We start from the raw sequence: 24627 nt of genomic DNA, 5'->3' as shown, positions 1-24627 counted from the left end.
ACTTTCCTTTTTTCGTAAGTCCATTGTCCGACTTTCCAATCCAGCAAATCAGTCACTTCCATATTTGGAAAACGAAACCAACCCGGGAAAAAATCCTTCTTCATCAAAGCGTGCATTCCGAGAAGGAGGTTTTCCTTTGCCTTCTCGTGTTAAAACATAATTTACTCCTACTTTCGCTGTTAATATTGCAATCATGGGGTGAGAAGACATTTTTACCGAGATTGTTAACATGTAGCGAGTCGAATCTCCGTGGATCGCGAAGCTGATCGTTTGGCGGATTTGTCGAAGGTAAGCGTACGACAAAGTAGATAAAGCGTGGATAGTTTGCTCTCTTTAGCTTCGTTTTTAACTTTCAAACAACTCTCGATTCAATATCCACTTCAATCTGTCAATGAAGATGGGTCTAGATCGTAGTGCTATGGAAAAGCTCGAGATCATGCAGGCTTCGCCTTCTTGGAAATATTAAGCTTTCACGTTGTGGGATTGTTGCTTGAACTTGGTAATCGTACTGTTAACTTAATGAACATGTTTTACATTGCTATTAACTGCTTCTTTGGATAAAGTTTAACTTGAGGTACCTCCGTGACTCTGATAAATGAGGTTCGCATTAAAAATTATGAGGCACGCTATGTCGGTGGACACATGCAAATTAATCTTCAGTTTAATTTTATTGAAATTTGTCGGAAGAAAGTCTTGTTGAGTCACATTTTTCGCGGAATGCTAACATTAACTTTAAGTCTACGTTTCTATCAAATGTTTTGGTGTAAGCTGATCAAAAGATCAAGCACTTCTTCTTGGTTTGTCATTTTTGATGACGCAGTTACAGACGCCACTCTGATCTGCATAGCTAGTCACGCATGGCCTAGCCTGCCTAATAAACAAAATTTCTACAAACAAAAGTTCTACATGTACATTGTATGCACGTGAATAATCATTACAGTCCATAAGGATGGATGTGAATACTTTTGGTCAATTTGTTTTTGGTCTCAAAGGCACTCTGCAGTAAAAGGAAGACCCGATTAAATTCTACACAATCTTAAAGGGCTTTTATAAGTGTAGATACATTATTAGGAAAATCTTAATTTCTAGAGTGAAAAAGTTAGGGTCGACTTATGTGTTCAACTTATACAGTCTGGAAAATGTGGTTTTCTTAATCTTAGAAGGACCTTTCTGAAAACCACTGTTAGGAGTGATTGAAAGTTTCCTAATGAAAGATTATTATTAAAACCACTTTTTTGCAGTCATTTCTCATATTCTTACAATGTAATTCATACTACTGTATGTGGCATTGATGCCTTGTAACGCAAATCTTATAACAGGAGAGAGAAGCTAGAATGAGTTAACTTGACATCTGATCTGTGTGGGGAAGATCATGGTTTTCAACTACCACACAGCATATTCTCAAATATTATCACTGTAATCCAATATTTGTGGTCAACTGAATAGAACTTTCTCTTCCTTTTAAGACCTGATGCATCACAAGCAAGTCACTAGGCTAAGCAGTATCAACATACACATTCTCATTACTGTTCTTCCGATCTGTCTTGTCGTACTTGTTGTGAGAATTTGTTTAGATCTTTTCTGATCATTTCCTGTATTCTCGTTACATGAATGTTTGATTTAAAGCAGTAACATTGTAAGAAGATATTAGATGCACATCAATATTGAGGCGTAAAGGGTTAAGACCTGACACATCACAGGCGAATCACTAGCATTAAATTTCATGCAACCTTCAGATCAGTCAATTTAGATCCATCTTATACAAGTATTATGTAGACATCTTACATGTAAAATATAACTACTACCCAGAGGACCCATCATCCTGGAAAACTATCTGTCCGTTATGTAATGTTTCATGTAATTTCAATCTTCGTCATTGTTTTTAATCGCCATATGTAATCTCATCTGTTTTCTTGTATGTTTGTTTTTTATTTTTAAACTCTGGGACCACTGACTGTAATTGGCTTACTGCTGTTGTAGTATCCCTGCCTAATAATTTTAGCAATTATTATACTTATGTCTTATTCCTTTATTTTTCTGTGTAGGGGAAGCTAATAAAATAAAAATAAATAAATTAGGTGATCACTGACAAGAGATATTGTGTACCTGAGAGTACCATGGTTAGGTTACATGGGCTCTATAAGATGACATCATGAAGGGAAATTGTCCCTTAAAGTACAATGATGGTCACTCAGAGGTTTAGCTGTACTGGTTACTTGCTGTGACAATAATTTATATGATAAGAAATTTATATCTGAGATAAAACTTTAATATAAGTTCTACAAAATAATACAGTCAATCCATGTCACGCGTGACCGGTATTGTTGAAATCTGAACAGAGGTTTGGAATTTACATGTCAGTTTTTAACATCACCAATAAGATTTCAGAGTTCCCATAGAAATTTCCCTTGAGTTTATTGACCATATAAAATTATGAATTTTTCCTTACATTACAGCATTTAAAGTATTTCAAGAATAACAATTATTATTTTATTAATTTTTTTTTTCAGTTAATGCTTCTTTTTTTGGAAATATTTCCAGTGAAATGTTCAACATTACATTCAAATGCCAGACATGACCAAGTGGAATTTGAATATTCATTTCATTCTTGGAAATACTCGTAATTCATGATGTGGATTGACTGTAATGATTGATTTGAGAAACCTCTGCTCATTTCAAATTGCCATACCAAGTTTGGCATCAGTCTAGCTGTGCACTAGCATTTCTTTGTTTGAGTTTGTTCTTCTCTTGATTTTTGTTTTAGCAAAAGTCCAGTGCATCTGTCTGTTCATGAATATGTTGAAGTGTTGGTTCAAGATGTACGTGTGTACTTGGAGCCTTGGAGGAGCTGGATTTGGTAAGTTATAACATTGATATCAGCAATTTCTCTTGCTATCAGCTGACGGTGATGTGTCAGCAATATATTTACTGTGAGTTCAATGTTATTGTGACGATGATAGGGAAGCCTGAATTATAACTATATGCAAGCAAAACATTTGACCGTTGCATTTGCGATGTGAGTTAAGAAGAAACTAAAGTTAACAACCGCAGATTACTAAGTGGAGATTAGGTGCCTGAGACATCCCAATCTCGTACCCAGAGTCCTCAGGCTCTTTAGTCAGCGTTTAGTCGCCCGGAGAGACTCTGGGGACATTGAAAAAATTTAAATTTTTTGATTGGCTGTTCTGTAATGGTTTTCATTGTTTTACCGCAGAAATCCTGCGGTAATAAAAATCGATGTCCCCAGAGTCTGTCCTGGCGACTAACCGCTGGCCAAAGAGCCTGACGACTCCGGGTACGAGATTGGAGACGTCCAGGAGCTTCCACTGTTGGCAGCCAGCTCCGAGATAAAGACTGCTCCCATGGCTAGCAAATCCTGGCAACACTGCCATGAGCCCCCATAATTTTTTTAATATATTAAAATTAAATGATTAAAATTTTTTTCAATTTTGTTGCTGGCGAGCATTAGCGAGACAGCACACTATCCTTGTCAATAGGGGAAAAAATCCAAAATTTTGTCGGATGTAAGACTCGAAGCTTGCGCAGTAGAGCATTGTCCGGGATGATTGAGACGACAATCATGCGCAAATCACATGGCTGACATATAATCCGGGATACACACCTCACTTTGCACTTTTGAAAATGTCATTTTGCCTTAGGGGTTAAAGGGTTAAGAATCGCACGCTGTCAGACGCTTTCGGTTACGAGGTGCAGTTGACGTTTGCTTTTGTAATCATTCATCAAGGTCACGAACGGAAAGATATCACTTTCCACGGGATTCATCATTGATCCGTTTCTTGACCTTGATATTCACAAGCAAATGAAGACATTTAGCAAATAAAAATATTTAGAAATACTTACCTATTTGTTTTATAGCAAAGTCAACTGCGCCTCGAAACCGTCTGTGCGTAAGACCGTGGTAAAATTTTCCTGTGGAAAGTGATCTCAATTCTCAAGCGGTGGATCTATAAAAGCAGCCAAACAAATTGATCTCTTTCCGTTCGTGACCTTGATGAATGATTACAGAAGCAAATAAAGACAGCAAATAGAAAAAATACCGTGGAGGCTAATAATTCAAAATCTGCGAACCACTCAACTGTGAAATCAAAGGACTCGTTGTACTTTCACACGAGTTCTTTGCTCATGGAGCCCAATCATTCAAAATCTGTGGAGTTTGTGCAGGATAATTCAACCGGCATTGAGTCGTGCTCTTTGGGTCCATAAGTGTGTCCGTTGAGGCAAAAGAATTGAAAACATGTCGATCGCTTGTCGAAGCGAACTGTGCAACTGTGAAATCAGATGATTGCTTCACTCTGAAATCAAATGACTCGTTGCACTTTCACTCGAGTTCTTTGCTCGTGGAGGCAAATAATTAAAAATCTGTGCCGTTTGAGGCGGCTGATCCGTCCACTTCACCAACACCCCCATCCCACAAAAAAGAAGCGTTTTCAACATTTCTTCCCCAATGTGGGTTATACAAATCACTAAACCTGCCATGACCCATTTTCAAAACCAATGCTTGCTGTAGTCATGATTTTTACAACTCATCCAACTGAAACCTACTCTCCCTACCCTCAAAGTCGACCCCCTTTTCCAAACCCATTTACTGTTTAATTAAATCCCCACAACTTTATCCCCCTTCGCCAGCACCCACTTTCATATTGAAATCACTAGTTATATTTCCTATTTTAATTTTGATTGATTAACTGTTTGATGGATTGTTAAATTACTTAGTACCCTTCTCTTGTAGGAAGTGAGTGTTTTTAACAATGATGTCAAGAACTGAAGACGACACCAGTGACCCACCAGAGGTGGATGTTCCTCTCCTAAAGAACAAGAATCTTCCCAAGAGATCAGTGGATTGGCAACTTGTGCAACTGCCCATTGATTTTTTGTTACTAACAGTGACAAACTGTGCATTTTTAGCTTGCCTTTCTCATTTGAATGCTGGTTTCTTTAAAAGTTATCACAAAGCACTTGGTCTTGTGTACTTTGGAGATATTGGTGGCGATGATCGTGAGGTGAGGCAGAAAATTGCAGTAATTAAATGCAGCAAGGGTTCCTCCAGCATTCAAGGACCTGTAATTGTAGTACCAAATGCGGTGAAGATCTTAAGACCCAAAGCTGTGTTCAGTGTGGGTTTCTGTAGTGCCTTAGATGATGAAAAATTGAAGCTGGGAGACATTGTTGTCTCAGAAAAGTTGATAACCTATGCCCCTAGCAAGGTCACTCAGGATGGAATCGAAGAATGTGGCATTAGTGTTCCTTTAAAAAAGCATCTTGCAAAACTAGTACAGAATGCAAATGAAGGCTGGGAGGCACCTTTGAAAGACCCAGGAAAACTAGAGGTAGAGGTGCACCGGGATGGTGTGTTCCTGAGCGGCCCAGAGGAAGTTGATAACAAAGAAAGACGTGATCAGCTCTTCAAACGATTTCCTCAAGCAGTTGCAATTGAATTGGAAGGCGAAGGTAAGGGTGTGTCTGGTTTAACAATATTATTACATAGCAGCAGGGATATGGAATATTAAGTTTCAAAAGAGAAGACATGTCATGAAAGGTCTAAGTCGTTATAGTTCAAATTGATAGCTCAAATGAATTGTTTGTCACACCATTGTCAAGCATACATTGTACAATGTAGGTGTTGGTCAGACGTTTCAACCAATAAAGTGCTGATCTTTATCAGGCGATGGTGTCAACTGTTGCACCTCAAACATTGAAACGTGCAAACAACACCTAAGCTACATGGTGGTGAAAGAAACGATTTATTTGAGCTAGCAAGGAAAGACATTTGCATAGAGCAGTGGCATGTACATTTTGTTTCTTTAAGTTGCAAACTGATTTATTTAGTATTGTCTTGCAAATAATGGATATATTCTATAATTATGATCATGGCAGTTTCATATAGTGCTGGTATATGGGCAGACTGATTGTTTTTTTTTTATACGTCGACACGTTAAGTTCAAGCGAGAGTTACAGTGAAATATACATTAATTACAATCTAAAATATCTTGCCGAATTTGTAAATTCAATAATTCTAATGGCTGTAACATGTAGGCTCTCGATTTCTGCACACATGGAAGCAGAACACTATTGCCCTATACATGTGGCCAGATGGCAATGCAAGGAATGATGTTTTCCATAGAGCGCAGCTTTTTCAGTCTGGTTTCTTCTCAGATAACTGACAAGCCTTACTCCATGGCAACCTTTTTTCCCCAAGTGTATTTGCTCAGTCCTTCTTTATAATAATAATTTATTGTTCTTTGGCAGGTATATTTTACCTTCTCCCTGTGCCTTTTGCATTGCTTGATAGCACCAAGCCAGTGGTTTTCGAGTGTTAATCGTCCAATTGATAATGTCCTTGATGAGGTGTGATCAATCCACTGCCACCTGCTAAAATAATGATCTACCTGTGATCATTTTTGTTACTGATGCTAGTCTTACAGTACCGTACGGTTGCATTGTTGTCTAGTTGCTTCTGCATCCCTCTGGGGACATAAGAACTTGTAGGCAACCTCAGGCAATCTTGCTCTGTCTTTTCTTGGTGGATATGAGAGATCCTCCTTTGGTAGTTTCCTGCAATCTGGTTTGTCCAGGAGCTCTTATTGAACAACCCATAAGTGACCCAGAGTCTGACGTAGACTATTCTGATACTCCAAAATGGTAGAGTCTGTCAGTATCCAATGAGCCTATCAGGCATGTCAAGAGAAACCAATTTGAACCTAGACAACGGTGCTCAGACCTAAATCCCTTCTTGTAAATTTTTGAATACTGGTTAATCACTTCCTGTTTGCTTAATCTCACAGAGGGACACATGTTATGTACATCTTTTTAGGTCTGTATACTGCAGCACATGACCTGGATGTTGAATGGGTTGTCATCAAAGGTGTCGCAGACTTTGCTGATGGCAAGAAGCGTAAAACAGATTCATGGAGACCTTTTGCTAGCATAATGGCTGCTTCCCTTACTGCTCACATTCTAAGTGACACGCTGGTTTTTAAAGATTGGCAGCACTTTGGAGGTAAGCTGTTACATTGAATTCATGTTGCTTGCATGAGCAGGGGACTATTTTGCAGACCTCTGAACACTGAATCCATGGACGTCTTGTAATGTCAAAATTATGTCCGCCATTACAAAAACTAAAAACCAACCCTCTGTGTAAGCAGTGCTTTTTAAAATGCTAAATAGTATTAATAGAAGAGTGTAATACACCTAAATAATATAGTTTGTTGCTAAACCCTTAACTGTGATACAGGTGTGTTCATGTAGGTAGCACAGTCTGGGCTGTCAACCTCACATGTCTTCAAATATGGAGAATATCACTTCCCCGGCCAGCAATTTTTCAAATTATCTTGTCAGAAAGTCGAGTCTACAACAAATTGCAAACTTCGTCAATTATCCGGGAGATTACAGACATAAATCTGGAGACCAGAAAATATGGCTCAAAATCTGGATATTACAGACATAAATCTGGAGTCCGGGAGATATGGTTCAAAATCTGGAGACTCCCAGATTATCTGTGTTCAGCATTCTGTAAAATACCCCTGTACTGTTGCTTGGGATGTAGGTTGTTACGATGCAATAATAATTTTCTCCAGGATTGTTTCACACTGCACATATTTTACATATTAATCTTGATTTGAATCTGGTCTCTGAGGACATTAATTATTTTCTATTTAATTGTGCAGTTCCAGAAAATATCCATACTCCCCCCACGGAAGGTATTTTGTTTTGCACCTCCCGTCCCCCTAGGAAATTCCAGTTTAGCTTCATACTTTCCTTCTAAAATTTTGACTTTTAAGACCCCCTCCCCCTAGGAATTTCCAATGACCTTCCGTGGGGTGGGTATTGATTTTTTCTGGAAGTGCACTTTCCTCTCAACATCATCATTAACACATTGCAGTCACAAATTGACTTACTTTAATGATATCATTTCTGTCCCCAAGATGTGTTAGCTCCAGAAAGGACAATACATGTATCATCTGTTTCAAGTATTGCAGATCCAAGCAAACCCTCAACTGTACATCATGCAGGTAATACTTAGTCCATTACTTTCATAAGGGGTCAAATAGCTTGAACAAGTTATAGCACTAATTGGATAATGTTTCTGACTTTTTTATTTTTATTTTATTTATTAGCTTTGTCCAATAGACATCGCAAGAATGTAATGACATAACAGAAACTGAAAGTAACAGTAAATAAATACATGGACAGGGATTAACCACAACCACTAAGGCCAATTACTGCGGACCCGGGCTAAAACTTTAAGACGTAGAATTTACATCATGTAAAAAACTTAGTGATAAATAAGAGATAATACTTAGTAACAGCATGTGATATTTGTAGCAATGCTTCTGGCTGCATTGCAGTTTTTAGATAATTTTATGGTAATTTAAGGAGCTTTAAGGTTGTACATGTACATGATAAAATAATGATTTCCTCAACAAGTCTGAAACTTGGCAAGTTTTACACATGTTGCGTTGTGTAAAGTCAAACAAGTCAAAATAAAAACATAACTTGTCAAGGAAAACTTGTTCACGTAGAAGCAGTAATTTGATTGTTTTTGGAATCTTTACATGAACAGTTAAAGGATAGAACACTTTAAACCAGAAGTTCTGGTATAAAAGGACCATGGCCGAGTGTATACATTATGCGAGTCAGCGAGGCATGCGAGGCAGACATGCCAGGCATGAACAAAACATGCGAGGCATGAGAGGCAGACGTGCGAGGCATGCAAAGCATGAACAAGCCCCAGCATACTGTAGATGCTAACCATAAAGCTAACCTGGGAGCTATTTAAGCTAACCTGAGTGCCATTTAGGCTGGAGTGCTTTTTGGGCTAACCTGAGTGCCTCGCATATCTGCCTCGCAGATTGTCAAGACCCCCATGGCCTGGCCACTGACATCTCAGTTGGCATTTAACCTCGCGAGAGAACAGAGCTCCAAGGACCTGCCGAGGTCACAGAAACACAAAATATTCTTTTAACTACTTACCGGTAGTTTCTTTTTATATCAATAAGTATTACATGTATATACCTGCCAACTTTTTCTGAGTCAAATGCGTGAGATTTTCGTCTTGTCATGGCCGGGATTTCCGAAAACGTCCCAGCCACTTCCGAAGATTTCCGACTATTTTCCGAAGACTTCCAAAAGTTGCCGAAAATATCCGAAGATGTTCCGACGACCTTTAGACACTTCGATTCGAATGGATGGTAGACGTTTGAAAGCTTTTGCAAAAATTTCAGTGTGTCGTAATACAGTTAGGACACAAAGACAACATTAAGCGCCTTTTCAGGGGAAATTGAATTGAATTTTTGTCATTAATCATGTGTTAAAGAACAACTTCTCTGTATTTGTGAGTCAGGCGTAAGAAATTGTCCTCGATACGTGAGATCGATGTCTTCAGTCCGCAGGCGTGAGACTCACGCATAATGCGTGGGAGTTGGCAGGTATAGTATTATTCCAATTTTACAATGAATTAACAAAAAATAAGTTTAATATAATTTATATAAACAGTGATATCATATCAGTAATTAGTTTTTCTAGTTCAAATTTACTGGCTGGTTTACCAGCCAAATGTAACCTTTGCAGAGGAGAACTCAGTGTGTGTCAGTGCAACTATCAGCCTATTCTTACATTGTGTAAATTATAGTTTAGGGTACATGACACAAAAACAATCAAAATGAAGAACATCCAGTGTCTTTCTTTATGAGTATAATGACATACAAGTTTGCATATTACAATTTTCCCCTCTGAAGGTTTTTCTGGTGGAAGTCAGTCTTCAGTAGCAGATTACAGTCAGCTTCCTTTCCCTGCAGCCTCTCAAACTCATCTGACAAGTGAGGGTAAAACAGAAGGTAGGCGGGAATTACTTTTTTAATGGCAACAGTTTGCCAACATGTACATGTTAGCTGTGTATATCTTGTTTCCTTGTTAAATAATATTTAGATTTTTTAAACTTGTATACTCTATATAATTATAGTAATTATTATTATTATAGGATTCTTGGAAATACACTTGTTATTCCTTTTATGGTTTTAGTTATGAGAGCTGAACAAATTTTCCGTGGTCTTGAGCAAATGCGATATGATGCAGGCAAGGTCATCGGCCAGGCACAACTTCTAGAGGGTTTAAAGAAAATTGCTTCAGACAAAGGCTTCAGAATTTCTGAAAACAGAGGAGCAGGGAATTGCATGTTTTATGCATTATCAGAACAACTGGAAGTGGCAAAAGGAATCCAAATCTCTCATGAAGCATTGAGGCAATGCATAGTCCAATACCTCAAGGAGAACCCTACTCTGGTAAGTTAGTATTGGTAATGTCTAACAAGTGAGTTTGGTTTCATTTTATTGTTATACAAATCTAGAAAAGCAATTAAACGAGAGAAGTTGCAGTTTCTTTTTCAAGTATGCCAAAGTGGCTGACTGAAAAATATACCTCTACTGTGGATTCATCACAATAAACACAATAATAATAACATTATCACATTCAGCAGTATGCAGATGTTTGTCACTGCATGAATGTAGTTTAATTGTCTTAGCTTCCTCAAGTCTCCTGTAGCTGAGTGCTATAATATCCAAATGGAAGGTCAAAGGTTCAACTCTGTTAGGGGGAAGAATTCAGATTTTCTTTTTCTGAGTGCAATATGCTTGTGTCACTGACTGAAAAATTCCTCTATCAAGATAAAACTCAATTGTTGCTTCATATCTTGCTGATTTCATTTTGCAAGTAAATTAAGGCAGAAGTCAATTCTAAAATGGTTGCTATTTCTTGGACAGTTGGTACATTACTCAAGGGCTGATATCACGTGGATGCTTAAAGCCAAGCAAAGCTCTGAAATTGCGTTGTATCCAATGCTTATACTTATAATTTATAGGCTTAATTAAATTATGGAACAGTTTGGTTTGTTGCAGATCGATGCACTGGTCAATTTGGTGAAAATCTTTACCCTCCAGTTGATCATTGGATGAACTGGCACAATGTACTTTGACATTTTTTGTTAATAATAGTATTGTTATGTTGTTCTCTTGCAGCAAGATGGGACAGAACTGTTTAACTTTGTACATGGACATCAGTCTTGGCCTGATTACCTTAGAAACATGGCAGCAGATGGGACATGGGGTGACCATGTCATTCTCCATGCTGCAGCAAACTGCTTTAAAACATGCATTCACGTGATCAGCAGTCTGTCACATGACTTAACTATCCACCCAGAACATGATGCTAGCAGCAGCAGCCAGCTTGTGTTGGGACACCTGCATGAACATCACTATGTCAGCCTTCGACCCAAAACAGGTAGAGGAACTTAATATGCAAAACAATGCCAGCTAATCAGATTTGTCTACTTAACTATCACTTCAATATTTATTGAAGTTTATACACCTGTTTAAAGGTGGGCAGATACCAGTTTTGATAGCAATCACACATTTGTGCAATAATGTATTGTAACTTACATTAATTAGTATTTCATTTCAAAGGCCTTCAGGGTCCGAAATTAACTTTTTTAGGCAGGTGCCAAGTGGCGACTGAAATTTTTTTTTTCAGTCGCCATATGGAAAAATGTGGTCTCCAAAAAGCAGAAAAAAAAGTGTCAATAAAATTTTTTTTTCGCAGCGAAACACAAACCAAAATTTTTGGTTGCCAGATGGAAAATTCTGGTCGCCAATTTTTCTTTTAAGAATTAGAACGAAGAGAACGCGTTTGGGGCCGCAATGGCGATTTATACACCTACCACTGAAAAACCATGACGAACGAATTTAATGCCGGCTATATACGCAGTTTCATAAGACTGCTAAATGTTTTAAGTCAACTTAATACCTTCTCTTGTCTTTACCTTTTGGAGAAGAAATATACCCTATTAAAAAAAACTGCTGGTTGGTTCTTTGCTCTATGTTTAAAACCGTAAACGATCTTTCCTTTCGCGTTCTGTCAAGACGATCGACGGATCGCCATGTTGTTCGCACCAGGCCACAACCGTGCAGCATTTCTTGTTCAAAAAACATGGCGGCGAAGCTTCGCACTGCTCGAGCTGTGAAGCGTTGTGATAGATTTATAATAACAGGAAAATCGGTTTTATACTTCAAAAGCAGTGGAAAGGTAAAAAGTAAGTGACCAATTGGCGGGCGGCTTTGAATTTTATTTTTATCGATTTGGCTGAAAATCAAAGTTATTGTTTGTATAATGATCGTGGCATGAAATAGTTAATCGCCCACTGGCGACTAGTTGTGAAATTCTGGTCGCCAGTGAAAAATTGTTAGTCGCATCGGCGACCAGGAAAGCGCAATTTCGGACCCTGGCCTTTTCAAGAAAAGTAAAAATATAATAACTAATTAACAAGAAATTAATGACAAAGGAACTGAACAGGAAATACATACTGAAAAGGCAAACAAAACGAAATCGCTATTACAACAGCTATTTAGTTTTGTTTGTCTAATCAGTATGTATTTTCTGTTCTGTTCCTTTGTCATCGTCACGCCATAATTAGCTATATTTTTACTTTAATTTATAATTTCTTGTCACATTGTAATTGGTTGTTTGCTCTACATTTATTGTCATGTTGTAATAATTTATTAGCTTTATTGTACTATACTCTTTGTATTTATTTCACACCCACTTACAGGGTTTGTACTGAAGATGGATGAAGATTCATCCAAAATATATGTATTTTGTTTTTCACCGCTAATATAAATTACATTTCAAATAAAAGAAAAATGTTGTTACTTACATAAAAATCATTTCTTGCTTGCTGAGACTACAAAAATTTGGCAATTATCTATAATTATAATGGGAAGGTGGTTATGAGATGGTAACTGTTGTCTCATTTTGATAACAGTCCCCCTATTTTTTTTGATGTGAGAAACAAAGACAGCATCACAGGGTGAGTGCCTTCCAAACATTGAGAAACAGACGAACTGCGACCTCATGCTAAAATTATTGTCTCAAGTGTTTGGAACCCCTGATGAGGCACAAACTCCTAGATAGACGTAATTACATGTACATGTATGAGGGCTTAGAAGGATTGCACTTGAATGTCAGATTCTTGCAATTCAGATGTTACATTCTCACAACTCACTGGTGTCAAATTTCCCCAACTGCAGTATCATATCAAACGAGTTCATGATGTTGGATTTTGGAAGTAACAACTCAGATCTCAGATTTTCACAACTTGAACTCCTCAGTTACTTTTTTGTGTATTTCATTTTTGCTTTTTGTTATTCTCTCTAAAGGTTTTTGTGGTGGAAGTCAGTCTTCAGTAGCAGGTTACAGTCAGCTTCCTTTCCCTGCAGCCTCTCAAACTCATTTGAGAACTGGAACAGAAGGTACATGTAGATAGGAACATTCTGAATAATCCCAACAACCATCAAATGGCATTTATGAGACACTTTAAAAGTCAGTCTTAAAATCAAATCCTTATGTAAATTGGCCCTAAAAAAATCTGTATATTGTGTGAATATAATTTTCTTTGTTATATACTTAAATGCTATTGTGGAGCTGGAAAAGCCCTCGGCATTCACAGGCTGTGATCTGAGGTACTTCAAGATCCAACCTTTTTATTTGTCTAGTGTCTTTTTTTATTAGTATAATGACATACAAGTTTGCTTATTGCAATTTTCCCCTCTGAAGGTTTTTCAGGTGGAAGTCAGTCTTCAGTAGCAGGTTACAGTCAGCTTCCTTTCCCTGCAGCCTCTCAAACTCATGCCCATCTGACAAGTGGAATTGAAGGTGGGTGAAGACAGTTTCTATAATCCCAACAACTGCCACGTAGCATTTATAGTAGATTTTTAAGGGTCAGTTCTCAAATAAAATAAAAATTTATTTAAATTGACTTCACTGTGTGAACGTAATTTTCTTTGCGATATGCTAAGTTAATTTAATGCTTTTTGTCTGAGCCATTTTTAACTCGTGAATGCACGCATGCGCAATGAACGAGTTATAGCGATGGCTGACTGTTGACTTGGTTGGTTGGTCGGTTCTGTCATTAACTTTCGGGCTTGCGCAGTGAATGAGTTTTAAATTCAATTAGTGAAAAAAACATGCGAACATTTTTTGTTCACGGCGCATCAGGATATTCTTGTTCAATGTGTAGAGAATAATTTGACGATCATTTAGTGCAAGAATGGAGATTTTTCGTTAAGTCTAAGCAAAGTTACAAGTTTTTTCAGTTTTTCAGAAAGTCCGGGGTTGTAAACTCAATAAGTGAAAAAAAAAAAAAAACGTGAAAATTTTTTTCATGACGCATCAGAATTCTCTTATTCATTCTGTGGAGAATAATTTGACCATCATTTTAGTGTAAGAATGGAGATTTTTCGTTGAATCTGAGCAAAGTTATAGGTTTTTTTAGTTTTATTCTACAAAGTGCAGTGTTTTTTAAGAATTAAAAATAAATAACTTAATTTAAAAGTAATTATTGTCGGCATGGACTTTGAATAAACAAGACGCTTTTTAGAGCTTTTACCTTAAGCACTAGTGGCCTTATTTATTGTAGACCTCACCGATTTTTTAACCTATCCTCCCTTCGTGATTGAACTAACTGAATCTTTTTAGTCAGAATGCGTGATATTACGTTGCGCAACTTGAAATTTTGCCGCCAGAAAATATTTTCCGCCAGAAAATGTCTTCAGCTAAAAAAAGCAGTCTTATTATAAACTGAAAAGTTCACTGCTAATCATAACTTTTTGCATACATGAAAACTCGGCATCTTTCATCATATTTTTCCTTCTCATACAAAAGTATTACATCAAGTAGATTAGTTTGCTAAAAAAAACTAGTTTTGCTGTCAGTTTTCACGCGAAAGCGGAACGTGCCATGTCACGCATCATTGACGTCGTAAACAAAATTATGCAAATGTTTGGTGAAATGAACACTTTATTAGATCTTGTCAGCTTTCATAGGGAAAAAATGTTTCATTTTTGCAATTTACAACTGGTAATTTATGGAAAAGCAAAAGGATGCGGTCGATAAATAATTCTTATTTAGCAAGAGCTTGTCATATTATTTTTACTTGAGGATTGCGTGGACTGAACTCCAAAGGAAAAATTTCATGCATTTATGTCGGGCATGAAATGTAATGCGATACTTTGTTGAATATATTTCCCTTTGTGAGATCTGCTTGAAAACACACAAATCTACCTGGAAGTTAAAAAAAGTATGCCCTACAGTAATTTTGTAATTTTAATTTCCAAAAAAACTTCACTTGCCCATCGGGCAAGTGATGGTCAGAATCCACTAGCCCGATCGCAAAATCCAGTAGCCCTGGACTATCGGACAAGAATTTGCATGACGTAGCTGCACATGGTGTGCTTCTATGAACTTTGAATAAAAAAACACATTATTTTTTTTAATCGGCGCATCAGAATAATCTTATTCAATCTGTAGAGAATAATATGACAATCATTTTTATAGTACAAGAATGGTTTTTTTTTTTTTCGTTACATAATTGGGCAAAGATATAATTTCTTTTAGCTTTCAAGGAAGTTTCCATAGCTGTCTAAATTTCAATTACTGATGTGTCATCTGCATTCACAAGGTGGCTCGCAGGAGCCTTTGATTCTGCTCTGCTAATGATCTAAATAGCCTGCCACAGGAGACACTTGTTTCAGTCCTTATTTCGCCTGTGGGCGAATCAAGAGCTGAAAAGGCTTCTGCGTCACAAGCTGTGATGTAAGGACTTCAGAACCCACCTTTCCATTCGTTCAGTGTCTTTCTTTATGAGAATATATAATGACATACAAGATTGCGTTTGTTATAATTTTCTCCTCTGAAGATTTTTCTGGTGGAAGTCAGTCTTCAATAGCAGGTTACAGTCAGCTTCCTTTCCCTGCAGCCTCACAAACTGTACATTTGAGAAGTGGAACTGAAGGTGGTTAGGAACAATAATTATGAAGAATCCCAACAACTATCAAAATAATTAATGGCATTTATGAGACATTTTAAAAGTCAGTTTTAAAAATCAAATCCTTATTTAAATTGACCCTAAAAATCTGTTTATTGTGAGAATATGATTTTCTTTGTTATACACAAATGCTGTTGTGGAGCTGGAAAAGCCCTCGGCATTCACAGGCCATGATCTGAGGTACTTCATGACCAACCTTTTTATGTGTCTAGTGTCTTTCTTTTTTAGTATAATGACATACATGTTTGCTAAATTACAATTATTTTCCCCTGTAAAGGTTTTTCTGATGGAAGTCAGTCTTCAGTAGCAGGTTACAGTCAGCTTCCTTTCCCTGCAGGCTCTCAAACTCATCTGACAAGTGGAACAGAAGGTGGGTGAAAACATTTTGTATAATCCCAACAACTGTCACGTAGCATTTAGAATAGATTTAATTTAAGGGTCAGTTCTCAAATAAAATAAATATTTATTTAAATTGATTTCACCGTGTGAATATAATTTTCTTTGCTATAATAATTATTATGCTAAGTTAATTTAATGCTTTTTGTCTGAGCCATTTTCTGCTCTGCTAATGATCTGAATAGCCTGCCACAGGAGACACTTGTTTCAGTCCTTATTTCGCCTATGGGTGAATCAAGAGCTGGAAAAGGCTTCTGTGTTACAAGCTGTGATGTGAGGACTTCAGAACCCACCTTTCCATTCGTTCAGTGTCTTTTTTTACAAGAATAATGACATACAAGATTGCTTTTATTATAATTTTCTCCTCTGAAGGTTTTTCTGGTGGAAGTCAGTCTTCAATAGCAGGTTACAGTCAGCTTCCTTTCTCTGCAGCCTTTCAAACACATTTGAGAAGTGGAACTGAAGGTGGGTGGGAAACACTTTATGAAAACATTGATTACAAGACAAATATCATGCAGTTAGCATCTGCAAAAATCATTTAACATTAATAAGCTTTTTGATGCATGTTTGTGACCTTTGTTCCTGCATTTATATGCTAATGTTATAGACTTTTGTTTCTGCAATAAAATTGTTCTTTACTGAAGTCACCATTGACGTATAGATCTTCTTAATGCTACAAAAATATTATTCATTCCCTCTGCAGGTATTTCTGGTAGAAGTCAGTCTTCAGTAGCAGATAACAATCAGCTTTCTTTTGCTGCAGCCTCTCAAACTCATCTAAGAAGTGGAACTGAAAGTAGGTGTAAACATTAAGTTTTATCCCATCAAAGCGAATGGTAACATTTGCAAAAATTGAAGGGCTGGCAGCATAATTGACCCAAATGACTTTCCAGATTGCTTTTTGTTGTTAAGGTTATGATTGGTCACAATTTTTGCATGTGACCTTGAATTCTTTCAGGGCCACATGCACAACTTGCGGTGAATCTGAGCTGAAACAAGAAAAAGCGATCTAAAAGTCATTTGGGCGATTATATGCTCTCAGCCCTTCAATTGTCAGCTGTCTTGGTGTGTCGATCATTAAACATTTTTTTTTTATGCAAGTGGTGTACTTACATGTATGTGGCTTTTTCTCCTTGCATTCATGTAGCTGCTGTATTCTGCTGTCTCGTTGTACATGCACTCTGAAAATAAAAGTGCTATGTTGTATAATTTTGTTACCGCAATTTTCTCCTCTGAAGGTTTTTCTGGTGGAAGTCAGTCTTCAGTAGCAGGATACAGTCAGCTTCCTTTCCCTACAGCCTCTCAAACTCATCTGACAAGTGGAATTCAAGGTGGGAACATTTTGAATATAAATCCCAACAACCGTCAAATGGCATTAATATGAGACATTTTAAAAGTAAGTTTTGTAAAATCAAATCCTTATTTAAATTGACTCAAACAACTGTTTATTGTGTGAATATATAATTTTTCTTTGTTATAAACATACACTGTTGTGGAGCTAGAAAAGCCCTCGGCATGCATTCACAGGCTGTAATCTGAGGTACTTCAAGATCCACCTTTTCACTTGTCTTTAGTGTCTTGTGTCTTTTTTATGAGTATAATGACGTGCAAGTTTGCTTATTACAGTTTTCCCCTCTGAAGGTTTTTCTGGTGTAAGTCAGTCTTCAGTAGCAGATTACAGTCACCTTTTTTTCCCTGCAGCCTCTCAAACTCACCTGAGAAGTGGAATTGAAGGTGGGTGAAAACATTTTGTATAATCCCAACAACTGTCAGATGGCATTTAAAATAGATTTTTAAGGCTCAGTTTTCAAATAAAATAAATATTTCTTTAAATTGACTTAACTGCGTGAACATAATTTTCTTTGCCATATGCTAAGTTAAGTTAATGCTTTTGTCTGAGCCATATTTTCTGCTCTGCAAATGATCTGAATAGCCTGCCACAGGAGACACTTGTTTCAGTCCTTATTTCACCGGTGGGTGAATCAAGAGCTAGAAAAGGCTTCTGCGTTGCAAGCTGTGATGTGAGGACTTCAGAACCCGCCTTTCCATTCGTTCAGTGTCTTTCTTTATGAGAATAATGACATACAAGTTTGCTTTTATTATAATTTTCCCCTCTGAAGGTTTTCCTGGTGGAGGTCAGTCCTTAGTAGCAGGTTAAATTCAGCTTCCTTTCTCTGCAGCCTCTCAAACTCATCTGACAAGTGGAATTCAAAGTAGTTGGGAATCATTAAACAATCACAACAAAGATATCACATGACATTATGTAACAAAAAAAGGCAGTTGTCTTGGTGTCTTGTTAATCAATTTGTTTTTTTAATAATAATTAATTAACAAAACATAAAAAAACAAGAGGAACTGGTCTCTGAAATGCCATGCCATGGCTTTTTCTTGTTGTATTCAATTTGTAAATGCTGCATTCTGCTGCCTGTTTGCATTCAGTCTTTAAAATGCTATATTGTGTAAATAAATGCGTATTGCATTTTTCCCCTCTGAAGGTTTTTCAAGTGGAAGTCAGTCTTCAGTAGCAGGTTACAGTCCGCTTCCTTTCCCTGCGGCCTTTCAAACTCATCTCAGAAGTGGAATTCAAGGTAGGCATGCAAGGGATTGAAATACAAAAGTTTAAGTTAACATCAGAGCTGTCACAAAGCCTGTTTACGTTGGACATATATGTTGTTTATATCCTGTATTCTTCACTGGATCCTCCCTTGTAACCTACTAAGTTGGCCTTGTGTTGTACATCATGAATTTGATCCTTCAATGGTTACAAAGTAATGGAGTGATAGGCTTTCGCTACTCTGTCACCTTGAAACCAAACCAAACCTCACAAATCATCGCTTTGATTGATTGTCCTGGTGGTGAAGTGGTTGTCACACTGGACTGCTGATGCTTTGTTTAAACACAATATTGTTAAATTGATGCGTACATGTGCATTCTGGCCTTTCCTATTTCAAACGCTCTCTTATACATTACAGTATAGATGAGTTTTGTGTAAGTCATTCTCAACGCAGTATATGTGTATGTTATCTTTCTCCATCTTGTCTTTGTAAAATAATTATGTACTTTAATTAATATGTAACTACAGTACATCTATTTTTAAGGTTATTCACCTGCTCAGCTTGGAAGCCATTCTTTAGCAGAAGATTGCAATCCGTTGGGTTTCCCTGCCGAGACTCAAGCTCACCAAAGAAGTGGATCTGATGGTAGGTGGATTCTTAGCCTTAAATTAGACATCTGACAAGTGTTTTTCTGTGTATATTCTGTTGTCCCATTGCTGTATACAGGTGATTGAAAAAAACAATATTGTCCACTGCAGTGTGAATTATTCCACATGATGGAGTCATTGGTGATCTAATCCTACGTGCTTTTAACAAGCAAATTGCAAATATAGAGGGAGCCCATTATTTAAAAGCCTTGTGGTTTCTCATTGGCTTCCTCGCCACCTAGTTATGTTATTATTACACTATCTTGTTATTTTTTTTATCATGGCTCTTAGAGTAAACGTCGAAACAAAATATTGTTAAATAAAATAAAAACTTGAAAACTTGCAGTAAGCTCAAACACTTTAAATACTGTATATAAAGATTAATATAGAAAATTATAGAGTAAATATTTCGACAAAGGAGTCATGTCATAAGTGAGTGTCAGTGTGATATAGGCCTGAGAAGGACTGTTAGAGGTGACAGACTAACCTAGAGTGACCCTAGTCAGGCCTCTGGCCAGGAATTGACAACTAGGCAACCGATACTAGTAGTCTGCGAAAGCAGATGCCTTAGCCGGAAAAAAAAAGGCATCTCTTCTCTCATGCTAGCATCCTAAAAGCATGCGTTGGTAATATTTGTAAAAGATTGAGTGCATTTTTTTTTCCAAGAAGTGAGTGCTCATATGTTGCCTGAAACAGCCAGCTGCCTAAAACCTTGGACACAGCCATTCTATTATCTTGTTTGTTATTTTTCATTCTAGATATTTTTAGGGAAGAGACATCAGCAAACAATAAAAGGTCATGTCCTTGTGCTACTCAGACTTCCAAGAGACCCAGACCGTTTACTCTTGTTTCTAAAGGTAACTACCTATAAATGTAGACGTCCTTAATTTATATGTATTTATAGCAGCTGAAAAATGTGCTATGTTGGCAGAATATGTAGTCAATAAGATGTTGTATCATCTGTTTTGCCATGTGGTACTCTTAGAGGAATTGATAATGATTACTGTAGAAGTGCAAGGCTTATTTTTAACTCGTGAATGCGTGCATGCACAATGAACGAATTATCATAATGTGGGGGAAATGTCACTCGCTCGTTCCACTGATCACTCAATGGGTTGTAAACTTTCAAATATGGCGTACTCTCGCGACTATCTTAAGTTTCTCTCCTCCTTCAATTATAACATTTCACACATTTTTGGAGTTCGAATTTAAAAGAAATAGCCAAAAGAACACTCGATCAATGTACATAGTCTTCGTGCGTTTTTATTTAGTGAGAATTTTGTCGCATTCCGCCGTTGAAAACTCCTCAAGACCGCGATTGAAGCGAAGGTGCCCGGGTTCAAACCTCTGAGGTAATGGAGATTTTTTTTTTCCTTTTACTCGCCTTTAAAAGCCAACCACTTCAAGGCTCTTAACTATTTTCAAAATTAAAACGTTCTTAAAAAATACAAAACTATTCAAGAAGTTCAATTTAGCTGAGCAGAACGGCTAAAAATCTAGGCGGCATAGATTGCGGAATAACTGAAAAAGTAAGATTTATATTTTGAGTCCTGGGCCAACCAAATACAATGCGAACAACGTTTCATACCTTTCAGGTCACCTCTCATTCCTGCATGGCGTCCACAAATCCTTCAGTGTGGGGTAGTTTTTATGCAAGTACTGCTTTACGGTTACTACTATTCATTTCTGCATTTACGAGTTGGCTCACAGGAGCCTTTGATACGTTCTACAATCTGAGACAAGATTACCATGTCACTTGTATGTTCTATTACCTGGTTGACCTATTGCAATGTTGAAAAATGTTATGGCCTTAATTTCTACATGTATACTTTTTACGGGCAATGGTACTCATACAGACTAAGATCAAAGGCTCCTGTGAGCCATTTCTTGAATGCAGAAGTAAATAGTGGCAATGTATAAAACATTGTTCGCATTGTCTTTGGTTGGCCCAGGACTCGAAATAAAAGCCATAAAGGCTTAATAAGGGCCCTCGCGGGCATTTTATTCCCCATCCTACACAGCTTAGATTTTTGGCCTTTTCTCTCAGTGAGATTGAGCTCCTTAAATATATACATGTTTTTTTAAGAGAGTTTTAATAATAAAAATTGTTTGGAGCCTTTGGAGTGGTTGGCTTTTAAAGGGCAAAAGGAAAAAGAGAAAAAGAAAAAAAATCCAACCCGGGATCCTTTAAGTCAGGGCACCACGCCACTACACAACATGCCCAAGACTCAAAAGAGTAATTTTTGTATTTATAAGTTGTTGAGAGTGTCCAACTATCTGGCACCTGTGGCGCTAAGATTTAAACGGTCAAATTACTTCGGACCGCCAAAAAAGAATACACGAATAAGCAGGAAACACCGTCAGACGTTTCTTCGCCCTATTTTTCTCCTTCCATTTCGCGCGAAACTCCTGTTGACTTGGACGAAAATCTCGGCCCTGAGCAGCTTTCACGCGCTTTCAGTCACCCAAATAAAAACTTACGAAGATTATATATGTCGGTTGAGTGTTCTTTACGCTATTTCTTTTAATTTTTAACTCCAAAAGACGTGAATTTTTATAATTATATTTATAATAGAAGGAGTAGAGAGCCTAAAGCGAGCCGTGAAAGTATGCCACATTTGAAAGGTTATGACCATCGACCAAGTGACATTTCCTTACATTACGATAAGTCTTTCATTGCGCATGCATGAAAGTTTACGACAGGTCGACCGACTGAGTGACATTCCCCCACATAACGATAGATCAATCGATCGGTCGGTCGGTCGGTAGGTAGGTAGGTAGGTAGGTAGGTAGGTAGTTAGGTAGGTAGGTAGTTAGGTAGGTAGGTAGGTAGGTAGGTAGGTAGGTAGGTAGGTAGGTAGGTAGGTAGGTAGGTAGGTAGGTAGGTAGATAGGTAGGTAGGTAGGTAGGTAGGTAGGTAGATAGATAGATAGGTAGATAGATAGATAGATAGATAGATAGATAGATAGATAGATAGATAGATAGATAGATAGATAGATAGATAGATAGATAGATAGATAGATAGATAGATAGATAGATAGATAGATAGATAGATAGCGTATGCGCGCATTCACGAGTTAAAAATGGCAAGTGTCACAAAGATTCTGGGATGAGGTTGAAGCTGACAGCCCAGACACGTGGAAGGGCAGTCTTAAGGAAAAGTAATGGGATTGCTCTTGTTACTTTAGTGGGTACTTAAGGTATTTAAGTTTTAAATGTTACAGCGCCTTTCACTGATGATAACATGCAGACTCTGATCATTAAACTCCACCTTCAGTCAATGATGATTAAGGAGACAACAACGGGACGCCATTAACACTTAAACTGACAAAATGGATCGAAATCTGCCAATCCCAACATCTTGGGTCTTAAGCTGAATGTCTCTGTTTTCTAAGACGTTTTCTGCGATTAACTGTGGCAGAGAACTGAAAGCATGACAGTGGCTGAGTCTTCAGTGTTCACTTGTTATTCAAATGCCCGTTTAACAACCACCATGCTTCCATGTTTGAGTAGATGCAACGTCTGGCAATTTAACATTTAAATTCGAAGTTGGAAGGTTATTAAGTTTTTATTTTGCGCTCAGAACAAATTTATGTATTTTGACACCAAGCTTGCGCAAGTCAAAGTGAAAATTCCTATACAAGCAGTATGTTAAAAATCATGCTCTCAGTAAACTGTTTGACACAGAGAATAACTTTGACTGTGATTACTGTTTTGTTGTAGGGCACGATAACCCTGTTGTTAGACTTCTAAGAGCAGAGTATAACAGGCGGTCTCTTTTGAGACCCCTTCTTTGGGAGAACACCTTGAAGTTACCTCTTGATGATGTCTATACAAGGTTGAAAATGTTATCCAGACGAAACACAGACTTTCGGCTTGAAAATAAGGAAGTGGCCATGTATGACATCTTCAACAGGTTTGGAATGCAGTATCATACGATATTCCCAGGAGGTGTTCAGCTTAAAAATAGTGAAGTAGAGATGTATGACATCTTTAACACTTTAAATAAAGGGGAAGATTCCATAGTGCTGGTAGAGGGAAGCCCAGGGATTGGCAAGACAACTTTCTGTCTTAAACTAGCCTATGATTGGGCAAATGGAAAAATTCCGAAAAGGTGTTCATTTCCTGAATTTAATATTGTGTTACTTCTGAAATGCCGGGACATTCATGGAGACATAATAAAAGCCATCGATGAACAACTTCTACCTGAAGATGACGACGTCAAGAAAGAGTTAAGGGATTACATCCGGGATATCCATAACCAAGAACAAGTTCTAATAATTTTGGATGGCCTTGATGAGCTACCTGTAGGTGCTGAACATCACGTGGATAGATTGCTTGACAGACGAATGTTTCCGTTCTGCTTTCTTCTGGCGACGTCGCGTCAAGAGAGAGGAATAGAATTGAGACAGAACGTTAACTTTGATGTCCTTTTGCAAATAGAAGGATTTACTGACAAAGATGCCTTTGAGTATATCAGGAAGCACTTCAGACTTTTGGGGCCCGAACATTTGTCAAAAGGAGAGAGGCTTATTAAAGCAATCCAGGAAAACTCTTTCCTCCATGCTTTACCAAACAATCCACTGAATTTGCTCCTTCTCTGTGTCGTTTTTGAGGACTACGAGGGAGAACTTCCATCTCGCCGTACTGAGCTCTATCAGATTATTGTTCGATGCATTTTACGAAGATTTTGTGCAAAAAATAAGTTGAAAGCTCCCCAGGATGACAAGGCTCTCGAGAACAAATTTGAACAGAGTTTACTTGCACTGGGAGAGTTAGCTTGGAAATGCCTGTTAGAAGATCGTTTTTCTTTTCGTGAAGGAGAACTTGCAAAATTTGAAGAGATAAGATCTCGCAGCTCGCATATCAGGTCTCGTTTTCAAGGAAGCCAGTCTGAAAAAGATCAACCCACAGCACGAATACCACTTCTTCCACAAAACGTTCCAAGAACACTTGGCTGCACGATACATGGCATTTCTGTTATTGAAGAAAGAGGTTAATATCTTCAAAGAGTTTCACTTACACTTCCATGAGCATATTGTAGTAGAATACCGGCAAGTGTTTCTGTTTCTATCTGGTATACTGGGTGAGGAAGCGAGTATCCTTTTCAGACAGATTGGCGAGAAGCTGAAGAGTAACA

General features: G+C 37.6%; 1 protein-coding gene across 1 annotated transcript; it reads left to right on the top strand.

The window, feature by feature from the left end:
* The first annotated feature begins 270 nt into the window (after positions 1-270).
* LOC146463492 (uncharacterized) lies at positions 271-24627 on the top strand. Its single transcript, XM_085084218.1, has 19 exons — positions 271-288; positions 2765-2857; positions 4751-5469; positions 6833-7018; positions 7944-8030; positions 9756-9854; positions 10039-10298; positions 11031-11292; positions 13224-13316; positions 13621-13719; positions 15761-15856; positions 16167-16259; positions 16658-16750; positions 16989-17081; positions 17524-17616; positions 18781-18873; positions 19384-19485; positions 20246-20344; positions 23211-24627. The coding sequence occupies exons 3-19, from the start codon at positions 4770-4772 to the stop codon at positions 24485-24487; spliced, it is 3825 nt and encodes a 1274-aa protein (XP_084940344.1). The 5' UTR covers positions 271-288; positions 2765-2857; positions 4751-4769; the 3' UTR covers positions 24488-24627.

Source organism: Pavona decussata, unplaced genomic scaffold (assembly GCF_977016875.1).
Source record: "Pavona decussata unplaced genomic scaffold, jaPavDecu1.1 SCAFFOLD_175, whole genome shotgun sequence".
Lineage (NCBI taxonomy): Eukaryota > Metazoa > Cnidaria > Anthozoa > Scleractinia > Agariciidae > Pavona > Pavona decussata.
Note: the sequence above shows the minus strand (reverse complement) of the source record. Positions and strands in the feature narration are given on the sequence as shown.

Excerpts from the sequence above, each read along its gene's own strand:
- LOC146463492 (XM_085084218.1), top strand. The coding sequence starts at position 4,770 with ATGATGTCAAGAACTGAAGACGACACCAGTGACCCACCAGAGGTGGAT. Across the intron at positions 17,082-17,523 it reads TCTAAGAAGTGGAACTGAAA|GTTTTTCTGGTGGAAGTCAG; the intron begins GTAGGTGTAAAC and ends TCTCCTCTGAAG. Across the intron at positions 18,874-19,383 it reads TCTCAGAAGTGGAATTCAAG|GTTATTCACCTGCTCAGCTT; the intron begins GTAGGCATGCAA and ends TCTATTTTTAAG.